Source organism: Rhinolophus hipposideros, assembly GCF_964194185.1.
Source record: "Rhinolophus hipposideros genome assembly, chromosome: 1".
NCBI lineage: Eukaryota > Metazoa > Chordata > Mammalia > Chiroptera > Rhinolophidae > Rhinolophus > Rhinolophus hipposideros.
The window spans coordinates 93,740,467-93,758,462 of NC_138047.1; the positions used below are offsets into that span (position 1 = coordinate 93,740,467).

General features: G+C 44.9%; 1 protein-coding gene across 2 annotated transcripts; it reads right to left on the minus strand.

Annotated features, from left to right (window-relative positions):
- Positions 1 to 305: 305 nt before the first annotated feature.
- Positions 306 to 13,944, minus strand: SMIM20 (small integral membrane protein 20). 2 transcript variants are annotated; one of them, XR_013993804.1, is made up of 4 exons: positions 13,412 to 13,944; positions 12,696 to 13,009; positions 3,654 to 3,710; positions 2,228 to 2,898 (listed from the first exon to the last, which is right to left on the minus strand). XR_013993804.1 is itself a non-coding variant. In XM_081056450.1 (3 exons), the coding sequence occupies exons 1-3, from the start codon at positions 13,829 to 13,831 to the stop codon at positions 2,861 to 2,863; spliced, it is 204 nt and encodes a 67-aa protein (XP_080912576.1). In that variant the 5' UTR covers positions 13,832 to 13,944; the 3' UTR covers positions 306 to 2,860. The 2 variants fall into 2 exon arrangements, 1 of the variants encoding a protein (XP_080912576.1); XM_081056450.1 differs by lacking the exon at positions 12,696 to 13,009 and having other exon boundaries at positions 306 to 2,898; positions 13,723 to 13,944.
- Positions 13,945 to 17,996: the final 4,052 nt, after the last annotated feature.

The following is a 17,996-nucleotide window of genomic DNA, read 5'->3' on the forward strand; positions in this document are numbered from 1 at the left end:
CGGAGCAGAACAGAGGGCCCCTTTATCTCCGCAAAGAGATGCAGCAAGGTTCGGGGTCAAGGCCAGGACCAAGAGCCCACTCAGGAGACCACACTGAGTCCGCTGCATCTGACAAACAGGCAGTGGGGGCACCGGAGTTCTCCTTGATGACACTCACAGTCCTTTCAGCCTGGATAGCCGCCAAAGCAGACGGTACACACGCCGGCCTCAGTCATAAGGAAATCTCAATTAAGGACCCACAGGACATCTGACTTTAAGTTACACAACTTCCTGGTACCCCTCCAAGAAAAACAGTGGTCAAATGTACCCCGAATGAATCACCTTCTTTTATTGGGTTGTTAACGATCAGTCGATTAAATGTTAGGGAATGCCTACCAAAAGTGACGCCTTTGGTTTTGGAACAATCCTATTTCTTTTTGACAGTAATTACATAACTGTGCCAGTTGTCTGTTAAGCAAACTCCCAGTTCACGGTAATAAAATTAAGTCATCAGGCAGCCCATCTAAAGAAGAACAGTTCCCAGAGAAGGAAAAGCTCAAGGAGTTCATCACCTCCAAACCAGATTATAAGAAATGTTAAAGGGACTTCTTTAAGAAGGAAAAGATAAAAAAATATGAATAAAATGGCAATAACTACATATCTATCAACAATTACTTTCAATGTAAATGGATTAAATGCTCCAATCAAAAGACACAGGGTGGCTGAATGATTAAGAAAACAAGAGTAGGGGCTGGCCCGGTGGCTCGGGTGTTTGGAGCGCAGTACTCCTAAGCCGAGGTCGCCAGTTCAATTCCCACATGGGCCAGTGAGCTGCGCCCTCTACAGCTAAGATTGTGAACAATGGGTGAACAATGGCTCTCCCTGAAGCTGGGCTGCTTTGAGCAGCCGGAGGTTGGCCTAAGCTGCCATGGGCTGCTGCGGGCTGCTGTGTGCTGTCGTGAGTGGCTGGCAGCCGGCAAGAGCTTATGTATGAGGCCTACCGATGACCGGTGACCAACTGCCGAAGAGGGGGAGCAGGGCGAGGAGCGCAAGGCTCATAACACCAGCATGGGCCAGGGAGCTGTCCTACACAACTAGACTGAGAAACAACGGCTTGAGCAGGAGTGGGGTGGGGGTTGGAGGCAGAAGGGGAAAAAAAGAAAACAAGACTTTTGCATATGTCCCTACAAGAGACTCACATAAGATCGAAAGACACACACAGCCTGAAAGGGATAGAAAAAAATTATTTCATGAAAATGAAAACAAAACAAAAAAAACTGAGGTAGCAACACTTATATCAGACAAAATGGACTTTAAAACAAAGGCTGTGTAACAAGAGACAAAGAAGGGCCCAGTAATTCCACTTCTGGTTATTTATCCAAAGAAACTCAAAACAGTAATTTGAAAAGACATATGCATTCATATGTTCACTGCAGCATTATTTACAATAGCCAAGATATGGAAGCAACCAGTGTCGATCAATAGATGAATGGATAAAGAAGTTGTGCATATATACAATGGAATATTACTCAGCCAAAAAAAGTATGAAATCTTACCATCTGCAATAACGTGGATGGACCTAGAGGGTATTATGCTAATTGAAATAAGCCAAACAGAGAAAGACAAATACCATGATTTCACTTATATGTGGAATCTAAAAAACAAGATAAACAAACAAAACAGAAACAAACTCATAGATACAAAGAACATTTCGATGGTTGCCAGATGGAAATGGAGTTAGAGGGATGGGTGAAAAAGGGGGATTAAAAAGTTCAAATTGGTATTTACAAAACAGTCAAGGGGATGTAAAGTACAACATGGGGAATATAGTCAATAATATTGTAATAACTATGTATAGTGCCAGGTGGGTACTAGACTTATCGGGGATGAACACTTTGTAAATTAAATATCTAATCACAACGTTGTATACCTGAAACTAGCATAATATTGTATGTTTACTGTAATTTAAAAATAAAAAAATTAGGGGCCAGACAGAGCACTAGAGAGAGAAATACGTATTCTCACTCTCGTCTCTGCAGCACCTGGTGAGGCACCTGGTAGAGAATTCCATTCAATAAATGTTTGTCTCAACAAATCTGCTATTTACCTTTAAAATTTTTACTTGTATATATGCTGACAAACACCACACAGTCAAATATCTAGTCAAATATAGTCTGGTTGAATAGTACTTCTTGGTATAATCTAATGAGTTTATAAGAAAGCATTTACAAAAAACTTACACTGTTGTGAAGTAAAAAGAACTCACTTTAATACACACATTTTCACTTCTGTTAATTCAACATTGATTTCTACTATGCATGCATTCCCATTTAGTTTGACTTGCTTCATATTTACTTATTTCCAACATGCAGCAACCTTTGAGGAGACAGTAGTTCAGCTAAACTGTTTTTCTTAAAGATTACAATGAGCCTTGTCCTTGAAGCATTTTATGAACTTTAACATTTTCAACAAGCCCTATGAGGCTGCTCAGCATGGTGATTTTTCACTGAAATTTCCTATTTGGAAGATGGAAAAACAGACTAGGATCTTCCCAAGTCTCCTGGTTGCTTATATTCATATCACGGCACAGTTGGGTAGGTAATAGAGACTGAATAATAAGAAAATCTCCAAACACAGCTGGGTGAGATGGCTTCATTTCTAGAAAGTACACCAAATCGTTATAACCTTCCTAATGGTGATTTGTTCCAGGGTTCTTTCGATACTTAGGAAGGGAAATACTAATCTGTGTGCACAGTACTCGTTTATGGTATTATTAGTTTTCTTCTCCAGCCATTGTTCAATGGCAACGTGATTTATTGAACCTGCTGCAGAATCGGAAGCATGAAGATGTCTTTTACGATCTGAGTCGGTGACAGCCTTCTCATTTCCTGCCAAATGGATCAGACCACACTTTCAACCCTACAGAAAGAAACATGAATGAAAACAGGATTCATTTTTAAACTTCCTACCATTTCCCTCAACCCCTAACAAACAAAATGACATCACCTTGAGTCGTGCCATTGACATGCAGTGTGACAGCAGGGGCAAGCTGCCGGCGCCCTGGAATGGAATGGCTGAAGCCATGGCAGCCAGGACAGACTTTTAAATGGCTCAGAAATTGCCCCTCAACAGGAAGATATGTATCTGGCCGTGTTAAAAAACAACTCAATAAAAAAGAATGTTGCCACAGATTACAAGATTTTGGGTTAATAAGCTGGAAACCTCTCATTCTCAGCCAACTTGGATCATCTCAACGTAACTAACCATCCAGCCATAAAGGGAACTTTGGAGCTTTTGTATAAAGCAGAATCCCACATCAATTAAAATAGCTCACAAGTAAATAGTATTTTCCCATGAGGGTAGTGTTTAAATGGGTGCTTGTAAATAAGTCTGCAAAACAGCTATTCACACTACATATTGAATTGCATGTTATAGTTTTGTGCCCACTTATCAAGTGCAAAAGAGGAACGTGCAAACTTGCAAAAAGTATTCTGGAGTAAAATATTAAAATGAAATCTTGGGGTGGCACCTATAAAGTGGCAACTGTTGTGAAATAAATAGCACAATCACAATCTAGCCTCTAAACTGAAACGATTTCTCCCATTGAAAAGCAGACATGCCTCCCCCCACACACAACAGTACAAATGAGACTTTGTTTTGGTTTTTAAGTTTACCTGGTGGCTGTACATCTTCTTGAACAATACCAGCTCGATTTATGGCTTGTTCCTTCTCTGAGAAACACAACAGAAATGACTATTTAGCAAGGGGGGAGGGCAGTGGTGGTGGCAATCTTTGATTTTACATGGGGCAATGACAGGAGACAATTAGACACCAATATATATGTGAGTGCTATTAAATTCAGTGACACCATTACTCAAAGCTTTTAGGTTTGGAAGTTAGATCCTGTAACAAAAAGACTGGGTACTTGCAGTAAAAGAAAGAAAGCCATACTTCAAAAGAAAAGCTCCCAACTAACATCTTTTCTGTGTGAGCTCAGCATTTTTGAAAAGGCAACAAAACAACAGAAAAAGAACAATTTTGATAGAACTGGTGGGCGTGATATTAAGAGGGGAAAGCTGCTGAATTGAAGGGACAAGTACAATTAACAAGAAAATGATGTAGTTTACATGTCTAAAATGTATTCCACTGAAGGACAAGGCCCAGAGCTAAATATGCTATGTTTTTGATAGGAAATAGAGCAGAAAATTAATCTTTGGGTGGGTGGCTTTGGTTTGGGTAATTGAAGTTTCCCTAATTGATTGCAGGTGCTGTGCCAATTAAAAAGCGTGCTTTAGCTACAGCAGCTTAGCGGATCTCTAGCAGATCTCTTTGGAGATGTCCAATAGGCAAGGGCCAAGAGAAATTGAGCATTTTATGTCTGTGGGCTTCAAGCACTCTGACACATCTTTCTAAGTGATTTAGAATAAACCTAAGGCCTGTGAAAACAAAGACTTATTATTTTAAGTATCTTGACAAACAAATGGCGGCTTTTCAGGAGAAGGACTTGCAGCCAAAGGATGTTTACTACTAAATTATAGTAATTAAATGTTGCAATCCGACCTTTGTTTTAATCAGGCTGACAGTGTTTCTTTAAATCCACATTTAGCTCTTATTTAATCTTAGGCCGTTTGCTTTATTCTGGCCTCTGGCTTCTCATAAAGTACACACGCATAAAGATACAAGAAATAGGGTTTTGCCAAATCGAATATTCATTGAATTTGCTTCTCCAGCAAAGTGACAGAAAGTCAATCCTAAGTGACCTACCTGATACTTTCATCAATGCTAAGTTTTGCTTTGGCAAATAAAACATTGAGCAATAGGGATTATGCGAATCTCGATAGCCAATTCTAAGAGAGACAGAGAGAAGACAGAGCATAATGAAGCTCATTACAGACAACAGCTCTCACTGGGCCCCTCTGAAAAGCCACAGGTGAACTGCAACCAAGATCCCCGGGACCGAGATACACCCAAGTCCTTTTCCATCTAGAGTAGATGATCACGGAGCCGCTAGGGTGTCGGGCTTTCTCAAAGAACTCAACACAAAAGGTGATCTCATTTCCTAAGACGTTCAAGTCCTGGAGAATGGAGCCCTACAACACACCATGAGCACGAAGTCTCAAAGTATGGATGTGTCTCAAACATGCTCTTAGGAAACGCCAATCACTGATTGTGCCAGGGACAGAGAGATAATTTTCCACTCCTAAGAGGTCCATTCTCCAGTATTATAGAAGAGGGAAGAGCTTTTTTTTTTTTAAAAAAAAAAAATAGCTGATTGCCAGAAAGCGTTCTAGACCTAGGGATGTAAGAAAATCAGACACCCTGGTGTACTGAACACATTCTACAGAGGCAGGCACTGCAAAGCCACAGCGGGCAGATGGCCAAACACCAAAGGAAGTTGACTTCTTGTGGCAAGGACAGAATACTTAATTGGTTTGAACCTCTTATATGACAATGGAGAACCCAGTGAAGAGAAAGGAGTCCCCGTCTTCACACTTTCTTGCTAATTGCTAATGATGTTGGAGAGAGGCTGAGGATTTATTTTAAATAGGCCATAATCTCTTATAATCCTTGTCCTTATGCATCACTTTTTTTTTTTTTTTTTTTGGCTTGGATAGGCAATTTAAACCGATTTGCTGAACCAGTTCCTATCAAGTGATAACCGGTATTAGCATCCTGTCTACGTCCCCTGGTTCTTTAATCCATTAATGTTTTATAAATATTCTAAGGCCAAAGCAGTCTTACATAAATTCATGATATGACACAAAGACACTGTTTGTGAATGCGGAATATGCTAAAAGGAAAACAAACTGGTCCCTCGGGATTTAGCAAGTGCATCTTGATGAGGTTGACAGTGAGGTTTCTATTTTCTAATCATGAGAGAAATAGCAAATTTGCTGTTTCTAAACCTCAGGAAAAGGACATCGGGCGTGTGACTACCAACAGATCAGGAGAAGCTAATTACTGACTTTTCAGTAGTAAGCATGTTGCTATCAGGAGCAAAATGATTCAAACGCAAATATGCGGCACTGGGCCTGGTGCTTTGCAATGCTGGTTAGAAAAGTCCCCATTCCCGTGTCTCAGCAAGCCCGACTCTGCCCCCTGGTGCTAAGGCAGTGGTGTGATTTGTAGTTTTAATTGAGGATCTTTATCTCCAGTCAAAGGGCCAAGGGATATTATTAAACTGGTACTGCATGCAGACCAGCAGATTTTTGCGTGCTAGTAAAAGAATCCACCTAATATAATTAAGTCTTTGAAAATGAAAACACATCTTTATATTTACGTCCATTATCGTCCAGGTGTAGAAAATGACCTCAGGACTCCCCGCCCCCATCTCCTCCTGCCAATAAACAGTCAAAATAAAAGCAACCTGCAACCTCAGTAATTGTACAAATGGCAACATTAAAATATAGACTGGATATTAGATAACAGCATTGTATGGACGTTAAAGTTCCTGGATTGGATAATTGCATTGTGATTATGTAAGAGAATGTCCCTATTCTCAGGAAACACGTGTTGAAGTGTTTAGGAATGCAAGCTGACAATGTCCTCACCTTACCCTTAAACGGTTCAGCAAGACAACAGTCATAATTCTATTATATGTATGTATAATTATATATACATATATGTATCTATATATGCAGGTATGTACAGATATGTTACATTTTACATATAGGGGAGAAAGCAAATGCAGCAAAAGGTTGACTGGTAAATCTAGGTGAAGGTATACAGGGATTTATTACACAATTCTTATGTCTCTTCTGTTGGTTTGTTTCTTTTTTTTAATAATAAAAATACACAACTGCAAAACAAGTATAAGAATGTCTAACAACATTGTGACTGTTCCACGTTAATTACTTCAAAGTGGCTTTTTAAAAGTAGCAAAAGTAAAATTTCAAAAATACTTTCTCAGTGCTCCCATTTGGGGCTGTTGCCTAGACACACACACCATCTAGGTGTGCACCGGCGTAACCCAGAACCAGACACGCAGTGGTGGCCAGTGGGAACTGGCAGCTGAGGGCGACCAAAGAGCCACAGGAAGCACTGGCTCCTCCCAATCCTGTAAACACTTGTGTTACCTCACCAGAGTCTAGTTGAATCCAGGAAGCTATGTAACGCCAGTCAGAAAATAAGACATTAGTCTGTCTGTGCATCTTATTGGACTCTATGGTGAAAGGAATAAAAAGCATATTCTAAGCACCTGGCATGGAACGGGGAAAATGCCCTTCTGATAAGAATCATTTCCATATCAAGCGATTTCTTGTAACCCTATCCAGACTCTACAATATACTTAGTTGGGAGCAGCAAGGAGCAGCAAAACACAAAACCGAGACGTAGGAGAGGTCCTCACCGCTCTTCCACAGAACCTTTCGTTTTGCCATTAAACACTCCTTGCTGTCAGGTAAGATTAAGCAACAGATAAAGTTGGGGAGCTCGGGGTCTAGTGTCCATCCAACAATTAATATGCTAAAGGACCTCGGACAAGTCACCTAAATGAGGACTTAAAGGAGCACAGGATTTCTGGCAAAACTATGATTTTTATGCGTCTGAACATCTAATTAAAGTTAAAAATGAACAGGATCACAGAAAATGATCTTATTCGGTCTCATTTCACAGATTGGCCTAAAACGCATGTTGTTTTTAAAAGGCCATAGTCAGGACCACTGTCTAGTTTTCCGATACAAAACCAGATTAGGCTTCAAGTACAGCACCTGTACTCATCCCTGCACGTGGGCTCTTCAGATAAGCCCTGCTGTGCCAACAGGGTGAGAGCTAAAAGCAGCATCGAGGATTCCTTCCAAAAGCACAGTGGTCTCCACACTTCCGGTCTGGGATCACTGACCACCAATGCCAACTGCCATCTCCCCAGTGAGTGCCCATTTCGGTACCGAGACAGCACGTGTAGAACTGACCTTGTACTTTATGCAGCGCTGAGTTGAATCTGGCTGAGTTAGGACAAGAGCTGAGGATCACACTGTATGTCAACATGAAAGCCAATGAGGAATCTCGTGAGAGGGGCTCACCTGGTTTTAAAGCAGGGACGATCCCTTTGGCTTTATTTTACCTAAGCAGCCTTCCTCTTTTCTGCTGACTTGTGGCTTATTCCAGAGAGGCCCTGGAACCTACCTGTCCCGACACCCAGACTGGCCAGCATGAGTCAGGCTGGCCCAGCTGAATGGCCCACTGACGTGGCGCTCGAGCCCTGCGTGGCCTTGGCTCCTCCCTTGCCAGCCACTTCTCAAGGCCTGAGTGTTTGCCCTGCTCTTCCGAGAACTGTGGGCTTCTAGGTCTTCCCAGAATCCTGGGGAATACAAATGTGTGAGGGATGGTCAGAAGAGGAAGTCCCAACAAGAGAGGCTAAGGGGAGTGGCTGAAAGGCAGGAGCCAAAGAGCAAAGCCAGGAAGACTGGAGAAGGGGCTGGTCACAGAAGACCAGGGAAAAGAGGGTTTCAAGGAGGGAGGGCTGGCCAGTGGTTGTGCCTCTCACTCACAGACGACAGGGCTTCTACACTAGAAAGAGAACAGAAGTCATCACCTGGAACCACCACAACGTCCCAACATCAGACCTACTGTAGCTGCAGCCATACCTGCCCGTCCTCCTGAGCTGGCGGAACAGGTGTCCTGCCTTGTGTCCAAGCCTCTCTTCTCCACCTGATCTCAAGATCTCACGCCACCTCCCACTCGACGGATGGTCTCTCTCCAGCGTCTTTCTTTGCCTACAGACTCTCCTGGCTCTCCCAGCTCTCTAGGCCAAAATTAAAACGAGACTCCCCCTACACTTCGTGATGTGCTGCGAATACTTTGTCCTTCTCCTCCCCGTATAGCTTTGGTCAATTTAATACACTATTTACTCTTCAATCCACTGCAATCTGCTTTCTGCCCACTACCAAACCGCTGAAAGCGTTCTTAACAAAACGACCTATGACCTTTACCCTTGTTTGATAAATGTAATGGATATTTTCATTCTTATCTTCCTGCCTCCAAGAAACCTAACCCTGCTTTTTTCCATGAAGAGTTGTCTTCATGGGACTTGTTTTGATCCTCTCCCTCTGGTTGCCCTTCTTGGTCTCCCCTGAGGGCCCCCCTTCCCCTGACTGCTTGCTCTTCAAACAGTGTTCACCGCCAACTTGTCTCTTCCAACCCGATGCTGCCCGGGAGCCCTGACCTCCCTTGACTCTGATTCCCATCCAGTGCTGATGACACTGCATGTCCAGCTCCAGCTCAGATCCAGGATCGCAGCTCCAGACTGGCGTATCCCACGGCCTATGGGAAACCTCCCCGGGAACAACCCCACACCTAAAACTCAGTACATCCCCAAGTGAACTAGTTCGTCCCCTCACCCCCCAAACTGCTTCCTTCTTGTCTCTTAGGAAATGACAAAGACCACCATTCACCTCCTCAGCTGCTGGAGCCAGATAATTGAGTGCCATTCTCCTCCCTCGCTCACTCTCTTACCATCTGACTCATCAGTCACAACCCCCAAATTCAGCTCCCAAATTCAGTACTTCTTCCAGTCACATACCAATCACTCCGGTCCAGGTTAGTCACCTCTCCCCACCCTCCAGAGGCCACAGGAAGTACAGCCTTCCTGCACCTGGCCTTGCCTCCAGCCTTGACCTTTCCAGCCCCTCCTTCATATGACAGTGACGTCTGGAGAGTGAATCTCATCACCTCATTCTCCAGATTGAAATAAGTCAGTGACCCTCCACTGGCTGGGCTCTGAGGACAGCAGGGAGTTACTGAAGTATTTTAATCAAGTGAGATAATCAAATTCAAAGAACAAAGGGCATGACAATAACCTTTTCAACAGCCACAGCAGAAGACCCGGAGTTCTATATTTTTTCTGACAAAAACAATGAATTCTCCCAGTTACAGATTCTCACCAAAGAAATAGTAACAGATGTATTTCAGAATGAAGAAAACTGAAACTAGAAAGGAGTTAGATGCAAGGACTGCTGAGTGAAGAATGTGAGTAAAGAGAAACCACCAATGACTGTATAAAATACGGTGGTTGAGGGAGTAATAAACACCAAGCAGGACTGAAGTGATACCGGAGACGTGTGGGGCGGGCTAAGGCATTCTAGGCTCTGCGTATGTTTCACAGGAGGGGAAAGCTATTGACTAACTTGAAACAATCATCATAAAATAGCAAACATAGAATGTAAAACTTTCAAACTACGTAGTAGAGGGAGAAAAATAAAGAAGGCTTGAAGGCAGAAAAGGAGCAAAAACGAAGTATAGAAATAAACTAATAGAAAACAAAAAATAAAATGGAGAAAACAAATGTAAATATATCAGTAAACATAATAAATGAAAATGAACTCAATCCAATAGTTAGATGATCAGATTGGATTTAAAAATCCAGCTGAGGGTGGTTATAAGGCGTAAGGGCAAAGAAAGCCTGACTATAAGAGGATAGATATACCAGGAAAATACTAACCAAAAGAGAGCTGGTAACTATAATATCAGATAAAATAAAGAGGGGAAGGAATATTTGGGATAAAGAAGACCCCTCTATAATGATAATTAGAAACAATTCTCTAGAATATTCTAGATTGTGCATACCTAATAACATGGCCTCAACATACCATGTTTCCCTGAAAATAAGACCTACCCGGACAATCAGCTCTAATGCATCTTTTGGAGCAAAAATTAATATAAGACCCAGTATTATATCGTATCATATTATAATAGACCAGGTCTTATAGTAAAATAAGACCAGGTCTTATATTAATGTTTGCTCCCAAAGACACATTAGAGCTGATTGTCTGGCTAGGTCTTATTTTCGGGGAAACACGGTATCTAAATAACAGAATTAAGAAGCTTGATCTGTGATCAACATATATAGACCCTGTACCCAACAACCAGAGAACTTGTGTAAATCATTCCAAGCACATAGAAAACATTTGCAAAAATTGAACTCGTTTGTCCTTTTACCGCCAAAACTGCTTCCTATACTAAGCCACAAAGCAAAGCTTCACCAATATCAAAGAATCAAAATCATATAGTCCACATTCTTTGACTACAGATACAAATAAGGTAGAAATCAGCAAAATAACCAGAAAGACCACTGTGGCTGCTGGTAGAGAATGGGTAGTAGGTGGGGCCTGGTGGAAACAGGGAGACCAGCTCAGTGTCCAAGGGGTGGGCAGGGGAAGTGGTTTGGACGAAGGTGAAGTGAGACGGAGCAAAGTGCTGTCTTGCTTGGTCGGTCATGTACACCGGCACCTAACAGTGTTAGGTACACAGGAATTACTAAAATTCAAAATTTAAAAAAATATGAAAAGCTCGATAAACGCTAGTTGGATGTGCTGAAATGAACTGCAACCCCGTCCTCCCAGCACAGTCACGAACACCTCACCTGCCTGCACCCCACTTTACTGCCAGGCCAGCCAGCCCTGGGTCTGTCCACCTGCTTAAAACTCCTCGTCTCACATCCCTGCCCTTGTGGCTCCTTGTTTTTTAAAATGTTTTTTTATGGGATGCCTAATAAGACAATACTAGGTGTTTCCACACCTGTAATCTCAGTAAATACACCCCAAAATCTGTAAATTCAGTCCTATAAACTCCACTGCTACAGATGAGGAAACAGGCTGAGCTCAGAGAAGTACTTAAGGTCCTAATCTAGACCCTCATCTGCTTTATTCCCTTTTCTCACTCCCTTTGAGCGGCAGTAGGGTGCCATGGTGTAGTGAACAACGGCACTGGTCCAAATCCCAGATCTGTGGCTCATCGGCTGTGGGTCCTTGTGCAACTTACTTCACTGTTCCATACCCCGGTGTGTCCATACATAAAACGGGGTGATACTCACACAGTAGCTAGCCCAAAGGGTTGCTATGAGAACTAAATTGGTTAATATGTATGAAGTGCTTGGAAAAGTGCCAGACATATAGTAAACTTTAAATAAATACTAGCTGTTTAGTATTACTTATCTTTTTAAAGAATCAGTTATGACTCTCAGATAAGAGTTGGCCAAATTAATTAAAATTGAACCCAGAAAGTGGACAGGTGTAGACTGTCTTCCAGTTAAAATGCAGACATTGTGGTCACACTCACTAAATGTTCGCTTAAAAGGCCTGATTTGTCTCAAGCGACTCAGACAACCATAGATTCTAGAGAATCCCTATAAGTCATTGTTGGGATACAAGGCAGAAACCCATACCTTGATCATCTCATCTAGACCAGGATCTCTCAACTTTGCCATCATTCACATTTTGGGCTGGGTCGTCTGTCCTGTGCATTGCAGAAAGTCTAGCGGAATCCCTGACCTCTAGCCTCTACATGCCAGTAGCACACTCACACCACCCCACCCTACCCCCAGTGGTGACAAGCAAGAATGTCTCCAGATAGAACCAAATGTCCCCTGGGGCACAAAAATCACCACCAGCTGAGAGCCACTCCACTAGTCTTCAGAACTGAAACTTTTCTAGTGGTATCCAAAGCAGACCTCCTTGTCCCAAGTGCAATTCTAGAGGCCACCATAAAAGAGCCTGGCGCAGGGATCCAATAAGGAAAGAGGCTGGAGATAAGATTATGCAGGGCTTCACCCAGCCTTGTTTACCCCCCATGCATAGTGCATAGGCTGGAAGGCAGAATGCACAGAGGCCATTTAAATCCTGGCTGACTGAAAGGAAGCTACAAGGAAATGTGAGTGTATTTAAAATGCTCTGCCTCAAGAAACCAAATGTTGTAGCATTTGTAATGGGCAGAGCACTTACACGGAGCTTTCGCCTTCAAATTACCAAGCTTTCAGCCTCTGCTAATATTCTCAAGGGGCAGGGTTGGCCCTCTTCCATCTTCAAGATGATTCAGGTTTCCTGGAGAACAAAATGAGTCTCTAATGCCTAATATTTTCTCCCTGACAGATGGCTTCAGATGTATCAAAGTGCTAATCCTTGCTGAGGTGTAAGTCTCCAGGAAGGAGAGTGTGGCTTTTAGAATGACAGGACTTGAACGATTAAGGAGGAAAATCACTCCCAGGATATGCACCATTGTCATGTGAGCAACCAGCTTAAAATGAAGACAGCGGAATCTGAAAAAAGATTAGAGAAAAGAGAGGAAAAACTCAAAACCCAGGTGAACAGTTTAGCGTTGAAACATTTTTGGCCGGAAAGACATCTCCGGGAGTGGAAACGAAGCTGCCAATAGAAGAACTTGAAGCTCACGGATGATTAGGGTTCCACCTGCCTCCCCCCAACATCACCATTCCGTGTCGGTGCGCGAAAGCTCCGGAGGCAGACTCCGGGGTGGTACTAGTTACCTTGCCGCTCACGGGCTGTGTGACCTTGGGCATGTTACACAACCTCTCTGAGCCTGTTTCCTCGCCTGTAAAACAGGCAGTAGCGCCTCCCTCGAGGTGAGGTTGTGGACACTAAAGGATCCCATGGGGTATGCCTAACGTGACACACGGCAGGCGTTCAGTGAACGTTTTTACCTCCAACTATGAACCTGTATTTAGGGCTGACCCACTCTGTGCAGACCGCTTTCCTTACAACTTCTGAGTCTCCCGGGAGGCGGGGCGGTTTTATTTTCAGATACAGAAAGTTATGCACATGGGGGAGGATGCTGAGGGTCCGAGAAGCTGAGTCCCTTGTCCTGGGACACAAAACCGCACACAGCAGAATTCGAACCCAGGGCAGCCTGACTCCCGAGCCAAGCTCCTTCCACGTCCCCACGTGGGAATGACCGGGGGCGCGGGGTGAGTTGCTAGGACTGGATCGCCACGCTGGGTCAGAGGTAACTCACGGTACTCCTCCGGCCGCATCAGGGGCCGGAAGTAGATGGGGTAGAAGGCGGCGCCGACCAGGGAGACGAAGCCGCCGAAAATGAGCGCGGTCCGCAGGTTCCGGGACATGGCGCCCGCCGGGCACCGGCCTGACCCGCCGAGAGCCCCGCTCCCGGAATCCCGCCTCGCGCCGGCCAGGCCGTGACCCCGCGGGGAGGAGGCGGAGCAGCTTTCGCTTCCGGGCCTGGGGGGCTGGGCTCGGGAGCGGGGCGGGGCGATGTGCGGGGGGTGGAGCCAGAGGCGGGGATTGGGCACTGGGTGGAGCTGGGGCCGGGTGGGGGCGGGGCCTTGGCGCCCGGGCACCGCCTCCCCTGCTGTCCCTCGCCGGGCGTCGTGACCGCCGAGCGTGCGAGAGGTGGTGTGAGAGTGGAGCTGTGGTTGCGCTGGATTCTGCGGACGGTGTTCTGCCCGCTGCCCTGCCCTCTGGCTCCTACCTCAGCTGCAACATCCATCACTTCTCTGACCTCTTTTGCCATTCCCTCTTTTAGCAACCACCCTTTCCTGTTCTTCCCCTACTGATTTGATTTTAGCGAAGGTCTACCACGAGCAGGATCCTCTGTGGCTCGCAGATTTAATCCCCCTACTAGTCGGCCCATTTTACAGGTGAGGGGACCCCGGCTTGGATGCCCGGCTTTGCACAAGTCACTTGGCCTCCCCCAGGGTGGTTTGAGGGGATTAGAGACAAAGGGGCAAATCTCCTGGCCCAGGGTGGCCTGCAGGGGGATTTTGAATCCCGAGCCACCGGGTCTTCTGGACCAAGACTAGTCTACAAGGAGTGCTGTTTTAACATCCAAGCTACAAGAAGACTGTGGGGACAGAGCCAGGAGGGCAGTTTCTAGGCTCTCGGCCTCCCATGGAAAGGTGCTGGCTGGGGTAGTAGGTGGCCATCAGCTGTGACTGGTTGGCCATCAGCTGTAACCAGTTAGCCAATTAGTCAGTGATTTAACTGCCCTGTTTGCGTTGGTTGGTCAGTTGGCAGGCAGAGAAGTGGACGGCAGATTGCGGATCATGTGGATTCTACTTTATGCGTCTTGCCCAGCCGCTAGTGAGAATATAGTGGTATGACTCCCCTATCTATGGCTCCGTGGGTGTCCCTTTTTGGCTTCACCATATCCTGTGTTCTTATGTAGGGAGCGGTACCAGAGACCCCGCGTGACAAGACCTTTTCTGACTCTGTTTTTCCATCCCTCCTCTCTCCCTGTTCTCTTTACTGGATATCAGGGTTGTAAATGAGGATGGGGGAGAAAATAGTATCAGCGCAGGGCAGAGAGCCAATGGCCAATCCCACTGATGGGACCTTTTGGGCTCCACCTTATTGCCTGGGGTCGGAGGCCACTGAGGACAGACACCTGCTTCCTCTTCCTATAACTGACATCCTCCATCCTTCCAGGTGGCCTGTGCCCACATAGGACCTGCCAAGGGTGTAGTGGGCCACTGAGACTAACATTCTTCGGGCCGTCACTCAATCCTTTACAGGTAAGAATGATACCAGCAACGGGAGTCTGGGAAGCAGAGGAGATATTCATTTTGACCCCAGCAGCATTATTTAGTCCAGAAGAGATCTACGATCTTTCAGGAATTGTGTGGAGAGCACAGGTTTCCTCTTTCATTGGAGTTTTGTAGTTGAATCAAGCTGCTTAGCTACCTCTGTGCTTCCAGAAGCATATAAATCAGGTGTTCGATCTGTCAGCAGATTTATGAACTATCAGCCGTGCCCCAAACGCCAGGCAAAATGCTACAGGGGACACAAAGATAAGTAAGACTTGACCCTTGCTCTCCAGGATCCTGCCACGTGGGTGATGAGACAGGACATAGACATAAAACGATAACAAATGGCCCCATGCTGCCGGTGAGTGATGTGGTCCTGCAGGCTACAGAAGTTTAGAGGAGGAAGATAGATGATTGTAGGGTGAGGCAGCTGCCTCAGGCTCGTGCAGGAGCTTGTTAGGTGAGGACAGAAGACTTCATAGCAAAGAGGGAATGAAATCATGCATGCTTTGTGTCACGGGATAGAAAAATCCCCAGGTGTAATGCACATTAGTCATTTTAGCAGCATCCTTTTCTCTTTCTGTTAATAGTACCCCAAATATCTTTTAGCAAACCACTCCTCTCTCATTCTCAATCCATGAGATAAGTGGAGGCTTCTCCCCACACCCCAATCCTTACTTTTTTCCATTTTCGAGAATTAAACATAACCAACCCTGACCTAACTCCTTTACCACAGAGGGTGATTAGCACGGGGCCCAAACTTGATCATCCAATACAGCTGTACCCTTCTGGCCACATGGCCCACATTGAACGAACCATAATCTGTCCCAGCTGCTGGAAAGATGGTTTTGAACTTGAGGGGATAAAACTCTGAAGCTGTTGGAGACCACCATGTAGAGACTGAGAATGAGGACAGCAGAAGGAGAGCTGAGAAAGAGAGAAAATCAGATGATGACATTACGTTTGAGTCCCTGAAAAGCCAGGTGTGCCTAAAATGGGTTCTACCCTGGACTTCTCAGTATCATGAGCCAATAAAGTGCCCTCTTCCCTGAGGCCAGTTTGAGTTGGGTTCTGTCTTTTACAACAGACGAAGTTCCAGGTGAAATCACCATGGGTGTAATTTCATTTGCTTAACACTTTCATGAGCTGCCAGCCAAGGATTACCCTGTTTTATAGACCATATTACTGAGAGCTAGAGACCTGAACTTTCTTAAGGTCACACACCATTCACTGAGCCAGAACCAGGGTTTAGCTGTCATGATTCCTAATCTAATGAGCTCCTCTATGACATCTTGCTGTCTCCATGAGCAAGATTGGCAGGATGGCTGGCTGAGCCCACCCACAGAGCCTCTGAAAGCCAGTATGGATTGTGCCAGGGAATGGAATGTCCTAGTAAGGTACCAGCAGTGGTAGTGTGGGGCACATGAGCCACCCACCCTCTTCAAGATGATGTGGCAAGGAACTGGTAGTTTCCCTGTTCCCTCATGCTGATCTAAATGTTTCAGCTAGGCTATCATCTGGACAATTCCAGTAATCTATACAAGTGGCAAAGGCCAGCTATGCCATTTGCATAGCTTATTAGCATCGTCACACCAAAAACTGGTTACTTATCACTTGCTTGCCACTGAGTCCTATCAAATACAAGTGTATCATTTTGATCCCAGTGTTCTCCCCATTTCTGAGAATCCCACTGATGTATAAATTCAATCAGCAAATCCTTATTGTGTGCCTACTCTGGGCAAGTTACTGGACTTGTTGATTGGGAACACAAAAAAGAAGCAGTCGACGTTTATTCATTATGCAACAAAGGTTCCCTGAGCCAGGTACCATGTGCCAGTCATTTCTCAGGTGCTGGTGGATACAGCAGTGAATTAACAGGCGAGTCTGCTGTCCTCAGGCATCTACAGTCTGGTGGAAGGATAAGATGAGGCAACAGATCATAATTGTTTTTTGGCCACTCAGCTTCCCCTGATAATAGCTCCTCATTCCTTTCAGAGAATGACCTCTCATCTTGGCATTCTTGGTTCGACTGTAAATCGAGGGGCCCTGTGTATTCCTATCAATATTAATATCAAGGCCGTAGAACGCATCCCCTGTGCTAACCAGTATCACGGGTTTACCCATTCAGTACTCACGAACACCCATGAATGGATCTCTCCATTTGTAGAGGAAGTTAGGGCATGGCTAGAATGAGTAGCTCAAGGTCACATGGCTAGTAAGTAGCAGAGCCAGGATTCAAATCCAGGCTGTTTGGCTCCAGAGACCTACTCTTTCTGTCAGTCTACAGTGCCTTGCAGAGTCGGTGAGCTCATGTTGTCTGAGTGTGGGTACAATTCCAACCAGGTCCGGTTGTTCTCTTTGTCCAAGAAATAAGAATGAAAAGATGGTGACATAAGGACAGACAACACAGGTGCAGCAGATTTCTTTCATTGCTAATGTTCTGATGAGATTTTTGCATATCTCCCACTGGCCCATAACCCTGGAGCTTCCATCGTTCCCCCTTACAGTCTGATTCTCGAGTAGTTGTATTCTTGCAAGCTACCGATAAGCTTCCAGTAAACTCCCTGTGGACTGAAGTTAGAGTCAGTTTTAGTTGCATGCACCAGATACAGAAATTTCCACATGGCATAGACAAAGGGCTTGGGGCTTCATAGCTGTGCTAATGTTTGTGAAATCCAAAGGAAGCTTGGGTCTAGGGGAAGGTATTTGTGCAAAGGGAGAAAGAGCTCAGGGAGGTGGGGAGACA

What these genes read in the sequence shown, in the direction of transcription:
- SMIM20 (XM_081056450.1), bottom strand. Translation starts at nt 13,831, where the DNA reads ATGTCCCGGAACCTGCGGACCGCGCTCATTTTCGGCGGCTTCGTCTCC. An exon ending in GATGCGGCCGGAGGAGTACC is followed by an intron (nt 3,711 to 13,722) that starts GTGAGTTACCTC and finishes TGTGTTTCTCAG; the next exon opens with AGAAGGAACAAGCCATAAAT. An exon ending in AGAAGATGTACAGCCACCAG is followed by an intron (nt 2,899 to 3,653) that starts GTAAACTTAAAA and finishes TTCTTTCTGTAG; the next exon opens with GGTTGAAAGTGTGGTCTGAT.